Source organism: Mirounga leonina, unplaced genomic scaffold (genome assembly GCF_011800145.1).
Source record: "Mirounga leonina isolate KUSES-001 unplaced genomic scaffold, KU_Mleo_1.0 Mir_53, whole genome shotgun sequence".
NCBI lineage: Eukaryota > Metazoa > Chordata > Mammalia > Carnivora > Phocidae > Mirounga > Mirounga leonina.
In genome coordinates, this window is record NW_023270807.1 from 239516 (window position 1) to 250356 (window position 10841).

General features: G+C 39.8%; 2 protein-coding genes across 2 annotated transcripts in view; both read left to right on the forward strand.

Moving 5' to 3' along the window:
* Positions 1-10841, forward strand: part of LOC118001169 (DLA class II histocompatibility antigen, DR-1 beta chain) — a 301107-nt gene that overhangs the window by 182292 nt on the left and 107974 nt on the right. The gene's annotated exons all lie outside the window — the stretch shown is intronic.
* LOC118001171 (SLA class II histocompatibility antigen, DQ haplotype D alpha chain-like) overlaps positions 7377-10841 on the forward strand; it is a 5920-nt gene continuing 2455 nt past the window's right edge. The window contains exon 1 of the mRNA XM_034991170.1: positions 7377-7533. Coding sequence (XP_034847061.1) covers positions 7452-7533 — 82 coding nt within the window. The 5' untranslated portion in view covers positions 7377-7451. The remainder of the gene's footprint in view (positions 7534-10841) is intronic.

The following is a 10841-nucleotide window of genomic DNA, read 5'->3' on the forward strand; positions in this document are numbered from 1 at the left end:
AAGAAGATGTGGTCCATATCTACAATGGAATATTACTCAGCCATCAGAAAGGATGAATACCCAACTTTCACATCAACATGGATGGGGCTGGAGGAGATTATGCTAAGTGAAATAAGTCAAGCAGAAAAAGTCAATTATCATATGGTTTCACTTATTTGTGGAACATAAGGAATAGCATAGAGGACATTAGGAGAAGGAAGGGAAAAATCGGTGGGGGGGCGGATTTTGAGGGAGGGATGAACCATGAGAGACTATGGACCTGAGAAACAAACAGGGTTTTAGAGGGGAGGGGGGAGGGGGGATTGGTTAGCCCAGTGATGGGTATTAAGGAGGGCACGTACTGCATGGAGCACTGGGTGTTATACGAAAACAATGGATCGTGGATCACCACATCAAAAACTAATGATGTATTGTATGGTGATTAACATAACATAATAAAATTAAAAAATAAATAATAAATAAATAAATAAATAAATAAATAAATAAATAAATAATATATGGGTTGACATCTGGTTTAAAAATGTAATTGAAAATAAAAAATTAAATTTAAAATTTTATTTAAGAGTCTTTTTCATTTGCTTTATTGCCTAATGATAAGTAAATCTTTCTGTATAATGAATGTTCATGATAAGTACATTAGGATTGGAGAGTTCCTGGAAAAAGAACCAATCACCACTGGACATGAAGATCATCGGTCTCTAGGCAGTCAGTTCTGTAACCTGATGAATTAAGAGCTTCAGTTCAATTCAACAAGCTTTTGATCATATGTTATGATCCTAGCATGCAGTCCTCATCAAATAACCTACTCAGTTTAGCTGAAGAGTTCTCTTGAGCTATAGTGAAAGTAGATTTGGACTTGGAGGCAATTTTTCATGTTTTTTCGCAGTTTAAGAGAGAAAGCAACTAGTTCATTCATATAGGAGTAGTTGGAGGCAAAGAATAGGTGGGGGTGATATTTTTTTTTATTCTTATGTTAATCCCCATACATTACATCATTAGTTTTAGATGAAGTGTTCCATGATTCATTGTTTGTGCATAACACCCAGTGCTCCATGCAGAATATGCCCTCCTCAATACCCACCACCAGGCTAACCCATCCTCCCACCCCCCTCCCCTCTAGAACCCTCAGTTTGTTTTTCAGAGTCCATCGTCTCTCATGGCTCGTCTACCCCTCCGATTTCCCCCGCTTCATTCTTCCCCTCCTGCTACCTTCTTCTTCTTCTTTTTTTTCTTAACATATATTGCATTATTTGTTTCAGAGGTACAGATCTGAGATTCAACAGTCTTGCACAATTCACAGCGCTTACCAGAGCACATACCCTCCCCAGTGTCTATCACCCAGTCACCCCATCCCTCCCACCCCACCCCCCCACTCCAGCAACCCTCAGTTTGTTTCCTGCAATTAAGAATTCCTCATATCAGTGAGATCATATGATACATGTCTTTCTCTGTTTGACTTATTTCGCTCAACATAATACCCTCCAGTTCCAACCATGTCGTTGCAAATGGCAAGATCTCATTCCTTTTGATGGCTGCATAATATTCCCATTGTATATATATACCACCTCTTCTTTATCCATTCATCTGTCGATGGACATCTTGGCTCTTTTCACAGTTTGGCTATTGTGGACATTGCTGCTATAAACATCGGGGTGCACGTACCCTTTCGGATCCCTACTTTTGTATCTTTGGGGTAAATAGTAGTGCAATTGCTGGATCATATGGTAGCTCTATTTTCAACTTTTTGAGGAACCTCCATACTGTTTTCCAGAGTGGCTGCACCAGCTTGCATTCCCACCAACAGTGTAGGAGGGTTCCCCTTTCTCCACATCCAGGTGGGGGTGATATTAAAAGAAAAACAGAATAATTGCCTTTGCAATGCCCATCTGCTTCATTAATGTGGTGTCTAGATGGGGTCCCTCTCGATCACATGGGGGCCCCCAAATGTGGGGCGATGATCAAGTGGAAGCCAATGGCGCTGGAGGTGAAAGAATTCACCTGAGGCAGAACAAAGGAGGTAGAAGTTTATTGAATACCCAAGGGAGGGTAAGACCACAGAGGAGAAGCTGTGTGCAAGGAGGCAGTGGGTGGGGGCTGCGTTTAAAGGGGGAAAATGAGGAGGTATGGCAACCTATGGAACTCTCCCCTTTTTGCTAACTGTGCCTGGTTGAAAGTAGCCCATTGGTCAGTGAGGGCCTGTGGATATTTTGAGGTGGGTCATCTGTGGGCCTGTCTGTATTCCATCCCTCCAGCCTGTTTGCCTAAAAGCAGCCTCTACAACTACCTTTGTCATTTGAGAGGCCACGTGACTGGATATCAGTACACATGCCTTTGCATCAGAATGTGCTTGGTGACCATAAGAAGATCATTTACAATTCTCCAAGTTTCTGTGCTTTCATCTGGAAACCCTAAAATGTTTTCTGAGAGAACAAATCATAGCATCTAGCGCATGCTGGAATTCAACAGGTCTTAGTTCACATCTCCTTAGAGAAAGTTCTGGGGAGAAAATAAAATTTAGTAGGTGAGTGGGTGGAATTCTTTTCATATATGGAAGCACCCCAACTCTCATACGCAATACTCATTGATATATTGTACCCCAAAAACCAGAAAACATTTGTGGTAAATTGCAAAAATAGTCATAAATTCTTTGCAGCTCATAGTATTAAGAACTGCAATGTTAACTCACCTCTTAAATTGACATAGTACTGTTGGCTTGCTTTGATTAATAGAATGTAGTGGAAGTGAAGTTGTGAGTCTAAATTTAGGCTAAGGAAGCCCTGCAGCTTCTCTCTTGCACTAGGGAGACTTCTAGCACCTTGTGAATAAGTCTGAGCCGGTCTGCTGGATGATGAGCCCAAATGGAGAGGCCCAGCAGTCTGGGCTGAAGCAGTGGATGCCACAGGCATGTGAGCACCTGAAAGCAGCTGAGCTGGCCCAGAACAGAGTGCCCACATAGGTGTGGCACCATTTGCTGTCTTCCAGAATCATGAGAAAATACTAAAACATTATCTGAAATCATTACATTTTACAGTAGTTTGTTATATAGAAAAAGCTGACTGATAGAACATCCTTCACAAAACATTCTATTTCCTAGTGATCTCCTGTGGCTCACAGGCTCTCACAAATCCACACTGCCACAGGGAGAAGGTTGGATGAATGAGGGAAAAGCTATAGGCCATCCCTGGCCTAGCATGATTAATATTTGTCAGTATGGAGTTGCTATCATTTGTGAGCATTGCCATGTGCCAGGCACTGGACTATATTTAAACTTTATAATTTGTACTTATTTATAATTTCACTTCCTCATATACTATCATGTAATGATTTTCATCCCATTTTATAGAAAGTACACTAAGGCTCATATATTTTGAGTGACTTGCCCAAGGTGATGCAGCTGATAAAATCAAAAGCAGTATTGAATAATTATTTATTTGATTACAAAGCCGTCTTCTTCCTACTTTTGCTGCTCTGGACTTGGTTATTGCTGTGAAGCATCTTTAACTACTGCAAGATGGGAGAGGCTTTGGCCTTTTTAGTAAAACTTCACCAATGCATAATAACTAGGGTTGAAACGGGGCAAAAGAGTTGAAAGTCAGAACTAAAGAATTTGAAAATACACAAGTCCTTAGAAAATGTTGTAAGTGTTAATTAGAACTAACCTACATTCTGTCTAAATAATTTCTTAGAGGGCTTCCAATGATGTCAGTTATAATGACACATTCCATTTATATTGATAATTTTAAGTTAAATCAATGGAAGAAATTAGTGCTTTTTGAGAAAATTATTGGACAAGGTAATATTTTAAACTCCAAATTTTATTTCTGCCATTAATTTATTTAAAAAGGGGCCTTTCATTTTCCTTTTAGACAGTGGTAACAAATTAGTTTTTGTCAAAAATGGTACACCATTCCGCTGAATCTAATTCACTACTAATTTTACGTTATGTTAAAATTATGATCTGAAGACAAAAGTGACTAGAACAGGTTCCTTGGGTGATGGCAGGAGGAGATGAGACACAGTTAGGTCACAGACAAAGCTCATCTCCTCTTAGTTAATGTATTGGGCTTGCTTGGACTTCAACGTCCCCCAGGATTTGAGATCTGAGACTGGACCTTCAACTTCCGATTCAAGATGCAATTCTGCTCCATGTGGCTGACATCCTAACTTCCTAATTTAAGTTGAATTTTCTTTAAAGATGATATTAATAGGTAAAATTCTGAGCGTCATCAAGAAAGATTTTGTCCGTTTGTCAAAATCTTAAGTAATTTCTGCAAGGAAATGTCAAAGGTTCAAAACAGCCAAAGTAAAACCCATGAATCACTGAAGTAGTAATTAGTAAAAATTTATTCTGCACATGCCAAAAAGACAGTTTGCAAACCAGAAGTATTTAAACCAGAAGGTGGAAGGAGGCTCAGGGGTATCTTGTTATAAAGTAGCTTATGTTATGAGAAAGCAGTGACTGCTTATTCATCACAGGGATTGGCTACAATATTACAGTTTTCAGTGGTTACCTCATATCAACCATGGGAAACAGTTCAGGTTCCTTTGTCATTTCCAAAGGCACAAGCAAGAAATGATCCTGTTCAATTAGCCTTGCAAAATAAGCTACATTAAGCTTTGTTTATATGTCTAACCTGGTTTTGTCTATTTAGGGAATTTTGAGGCTGACTCCATTTGTTTCTGATTTTAACAGTACAAAGCAGGTAAGTCGGGATCCAGCAAAAGCATAGAAACATGTCATTTCCTGCACAGAAAGAAGGAATGGTTAAATGAAGCATGCCTCAGCAGAACCTCAGAATCCCTCTTGATCCATAATGGCACAGACTTGAAAGACTAAATCCACCCATAAGGTCAAATATCTATCCTAATTATGTTAGGACCCTGAATCCATACAAGAAACCCCCAACCCCTACAAAGACTCATGGCTTACCCTTGTCACATTTCAGGTCTGCACTCACCAGCTGTGTGACCCTGAGCAAATTCCTCCACCTTTCTGAAATCAATATCCTCCTTGAAAAGTGGGGGTGTTATTAGTGTACTACAGATATAGTGGGAGACCTAGGAATTTTTCATTCCAAGTGCAGCATATGTATATTCCTCACAGCACCCTGATGAGCTGCTGTTAATGCCTCCAGACAAAGACCATCAGGAGCACACCTGTGGATGAAGAAGTTGGCTTTATTGTTCATTGTGGTGAGGGAGAAAACTCACCATGGAGAATCACGGGGCATCTCAGTAAGAGGGTGTTTGAACCAAAGAAGCAGAACCAGCAGGAAATATCCAGCAAGAGAATTCTTGCAAGGAGGTAATTTACACAACTGTGGGATGCACTAGGCAAATATGATCAACAGGGCTGGCCATTCATCAGGAAAGGCAGGCTGCGACTACCAGCACAGGCAGATGCTACGGCCCACAGTGGAATCTCTTCCCCCTCAGGGAAGCCTCATCTTGCTTTTTTTTTTTTTTTTTTAAGTCAGCTCCACACCTAGCATGGAGCTCAACACAGGGCTTGAATTAACGACCCTGAGATTAAGACCTTAGCTGAGATCAAGAGCCAGACGCTTAACCCACTGAGCCACTCAGGTGCCCACAGTTCTGCTCTGAAGACCTTACAGCTAGTTGGTTCTGATTCATCCAGATTACCTAGGAAGACCTCTCTTACTTAAAGTCAACTGATTATGGACTGTAATCACATCTAAAGAATATTTTCAGAGCAACGCTCACATTAATGTTTGATTGAATAACTGAGGGCTAGAGCCTAACCAAGACATAAAACTGACAATTTAACTACTATAGGGTTTGGGCTTGTGTTAGGTGACTTTGAAGAGGATTTAAGAGAGAGGGACTCTGCTCTTAGGAGGATTGTCAGGAAGTTGATGGTGGGATGGAGTAATTCTACAATTGGGCATCTTAATAAATCTTACCTAGAAGAAAGGAAGACTAGACTGAGGCTAAAGCTCTAATTAGTAATGAAGCCGTAGGCTGTCATATCATCTAGGAAAGACGGATGCTTGGTCATTTTTGTGGCTTGGACAATGTTTGTGTTTTGTCTGTGTTCAGACATGATACTAAGTGGCCTTGTGTTTTGTCTTGATCCATCATGGTCACTGAGTGGCTGTCTGATACTGCTATTCTATGACATTGTTTATGTTCACCAGGAAAACACCAGAACCTGGCTGTGAGCTGCAGACCAGCTCCTGGCAACACCAAGGCCTATTTAATAGTACCAGGTGACTCCCAGATGCCAGGGCTTTTCCTGTCTCACTCTTCCTACAGTCTCTGTCATCATGAGATAGGACAGTGTGCTGAGAAACAGAAGGCCATCCAACAGGCACAGAGTGATTGACTCTAAGTGGAACCTCCCATTAACTTGTGGCTTCTATAACACACAAAAATCGATTCTTCTGGAAAAAAATAAATAAGTCTCCCTCTAATGGTTGCCTTTGTCTTAGTTCAATTCCTTAGTCCCTCACAAATATCTGGAATATGTGGCAGGATAAAGAATATGAAAAGATCCAGGAGGTTCTGGGAAGGAAACCAATTTCTAAGTCACAGCAATTCCCCTCATTCTGCCCTCAACATTTGACCTACATTCTTCATTGTAAAAAAAATTTTAAAAACTAAAAATCATAGAGTGAGGTAGCCCGAGCTGTCTTTAATGTAATCAGTGTCCCCAAATTGCCTTTAAATATAGATAGCACTAAAACACAGAGCGCAGAGAATACTCCGGACAGGGAAAAATTGAGGTGAAAGATGATGCAATTACTGTAGGCAGCATTCATGACATTATGACTTATTTTTATTGTCCCCGGTGCAAATACTGGAGCTTTTGAGAACATGACAAGAACTTAACTGGATTTACATAAGTAGAAAGGCAAAGGTATTCCTTGCCTACCACCAGCAGAAATACTCCAGGCAGGTAAATAAAAATTTGGAAAATTTTACATGCACTATGGAAACAAAAAAGAAAGACAATTAACCCACATATGGAGGACAGGAAAAGGGGAGAAGATAGGGATTGCCAGGGAGGGAATCAATTCATGGGAGAATTTTTGGAGATTGTAAACCAGAAAATCCAAAGAACACCATATTAGTGATGATATCTAAACATGAAGCTACTCAGAAATTCCCACCCCTCTTGCCACCAGCAAGCATACACACCCATAAGAAGATTCTGATTTAATACCCTCCCTCTTTTCCTAGATAATTCCCCCGGTCTACTGTGAATGGAGCCTATATCAGAACAAGGGGATTTCCCAGTCCCTTCCAGGCTTCTTGGTACAAGCTCTTCAACTGGCAACTGAGGTGTCATCAGAAGGGAGTTTTCTGATTGGCCAGAACCTGACCTAGCAGGGTTTGGTGTGGGTGTCTTTAGAGTCTCTTCTCAGTTGGGTCCTCACCATTGCTCTGCAACTCAGAACAGCAACTTCAGAAACTGCATTGAGAAAAGAATGACCCTAAACAGAGTTCTGATTCTGGGGACTCTTACCCTGACCACCATGATGAGCCCCTCTGGTGGTGAAGACATTGTGGGTGAGTGCACAGCTGAGGGATGTGGGGACTAGACTTGAGAAAAGGAATTGGAAGGGAAAAAAAAAAAATAGAGATTGGTGTAGAAATAGCAGAGACTCCTCAGAGGTGTTCTCAATATTAAGCAGATCTAAAAATTATAGTCATCTTTCCTTCAGGAAACTAGAGACCCAACCCACTCTCTTTGCTTCCCGTGCTGTTGCTGAGTTCGTCAAGGACATCATTTGTTTTTGATATCAGATCCAGTGAATATAGCCTAGAAGACTCAATGGCATTTATTCATGATTACCTCAAAGATTAGGGATATGTCCACGAGTGGATGTTTTGTTACTAAAAATTCATAAACTATTGCTTCCAAATGTCTCTGAACAACATTTTGAAGCTTTTTATATGTTTCTTCTGTAGTCTCACTTTGGGGTAAAGAGTTCCATGAATTATGTATACTACGTAGATATAAAGAAGGATGTCCTCTTCTTTGTCTCAGATTTCCATACATTTTCATGCTGGAAACTTGCATGAGGGGAGTGGGTAAACAAGCCCAGCTGAATACCTTTAGACAAGTCATTCTACCACATGACCTCGTATATGTCACTTCACAAATAATCAAATCAAATATGTATTTAGAAATGCTTTTCCAATAATGAAGACATAGTAATGTCAATGATCATTCTTGTTTCTTGATTGTTACTACAAGTGTGGCTTAATAATTTTTTAAAATTTTAATTACAGAATGGTTAACATACAGAGTTATGTTAGTTTCAGTTGTACAATATAGTGATTCAACAATTCTATACATTACTCAGTGCTCATCAAGATAAGTGTACTCTTAATCCCATTTACCTGTTTTAACCATCCCCCCCCCACCTCCCCTCTGGTAACCATCAGTTTGTTCCCTACAGTTGTTTTTTGATTTGTCTCTTTTTTATTTGTTCATTAGTTTTGTTTCTTAAACTCCACAAATGAGTAAAATCACATGGTCGTTGTCCTTGACTGATTATTTCGCTTAACATTACACTCTCTAGTTCCATCCATGTTGTTGCAAATGGCAAGATTTCATTCTTTTTATCACTGACTAATATTCCATTGTGTATATACATATATATACCATATCTTCTTTATCCATTCATCTAACAATGGACACTTGGGCTGCTTCCATAATTTTTTTCTTTAACAAAGTAGAGAATATCCTTATTTTTATTTTAAAATTGAGAACTTTATGATGAAAAAACTTGGTTAATTAAATTATATTATTCTCAAATTGTCAACTCAAATGACCTTTCATTCTACCCAATGGAGACCCTTAAAAGGAAAACAGGGCAAGTACACATTAATTATTTAATCCCTCCCCCACCCCCACCTTCACTTCTCTTCAGGCATTCCTTTATCATCCTTTCCTTCCAGGATCTATCCCTGGTCCTTTTTATTGTTGTTTTATTGACATGAGGAGGGTGTTTGTAAAAACCAAAGTAGGAAAACCAAAAAGTTAAGAGGGAAAGTGAAATGGGGTGTACTCTAATTTTCACCAACTTTGTTAACCATGACTGCTCCCATTCCAATTTCATTTGCTAATGGAAGTTTCACTTGCTTCTCCAGAGAACTTCCAATTTCCTTTCTTCAGTGTCACACCAGAGCACCCTGGTCAAGCTCAACTTATCCATTAGGTGCAGTAAGCACAGTGCCACCATTAAAATGTTTTAATTTCCTTTAAAATTAGAAGAAAAAATGAACTTTTAGAGTAGAAGAAAATGTTTCAATTTTTAATACAGCCTGAATTACATTTGTCTTTGTACGAGTGCAGTCACAAAATATAATTTTTAATATTTTAAGGAAAAAAAAGGGGCCCAATAGTGCTTAGGCTCACAAGTCATAATACAGCCTTGGTCACTGCTGATTCTGACTTTCATATGGTTCTGCTACCTCTGTGTCTGTCAGTCTCCACTCCCCCAAATTTCTGTGATCCTTGAGAATAGCAATTGACATTCAATACACACTTTTGAGCATACAGTGAGATAAATTTGGGGGATTCAATGATGAAAAGACATGCTATCTGCCCCCTGGTGCAGGAAAGCAGAAGGACCATTGCTGAGCAGGACCATGGACACAGTTTCAGTGAAACTCAGCAGTGTGATGTTCATCAACTGTTGGCAACCCAGGACAAGTACCAGATGAAAACAGTAATTGCATATATTCATGTTTGAAAGAGGAGTCAAGGATAAAGTGTAGAGGATAAAGAGGCTTTGTCGGAGGGCCTTTTAAATAATCAACCAAGGGGGTCATACTGGACAGGGTAGGGAGAGAGCTGATGAGGTATAGATAAATTTGGAGAGCAAGACACTGGGATGGAGGTGCTGGAGGTTACAATGTGGTCAAAAACATGTTCAGTGAGAGAACTTAGCTAAAATGTTGGTAACTAAGCAGGAACTTCAAGAAGGAACTGGTGGTGTCCAGGAAATCCATAAAGATAACTTTGTTTCAAGGAGAAAGACCCCTACAAAGACAAGGAACATGAAAGAATAATATGCTTTGGTTTGACTGGCAGATGAGGTATTTGTGGAGGAGGTGGGACCATAAGACTGCTGCTCTTCCCTTGCAAGACTCACTACAGCTTACTGTCTTTGTTCCTGTACTCACTTGACTCTCTCACCATGCAATAAGTTCCTTGATGACAGAAACCATGCTGACTGGTGTTTTACACCCTGCTCCTCATGATGTCTGATGTCTCACTGATGTTCAGTAAATGAGGAAGAACATAAAGAGGAAATGATAAAAAGCTCACATATGTCTTCACAAGATTGTCCAGTTAGGCTCATTGGGTGGAGTCCTACTCTGCCATTCTATTTTGGTATCCTTACACAAGCATATTGTCCATGTGAGGAAAAGGGCCATAGTTTACCCAGAATCCTAAACAGATAGAAATGTTGAGTCAGAATAAGGAAAGAGGTTTAATAACCTCCTCAAAGGAAAAAAAATAAAGGGGGGTAGGAAGTGACAATAATCTAAAATCTAATAAAGCTTCCATTTTGTATTTCTGATGAAATCGAGCGCTCTCCTCTGAGGATTACGATTGTTAACAAAATCGAGATCTTAGGAACATTGTTTATTTTTTATATACTTTGTAATATTGTCACTGTCCTTGTCATATTCTTTCTTATATCCTATAACAGTTAAGAAACTCTTTTAAAACAATATGGTCCTGTGTGCTTTTCTTTGGAAAAATAAGAAGTAGAAGGAGGACCGGGGGGTGGGGGGGAGGAGGAAGAGGAGGAAGGAAGGAAGGAAGGAAGGAAGGAAGGAAGGAAGGAAGGAAGGAA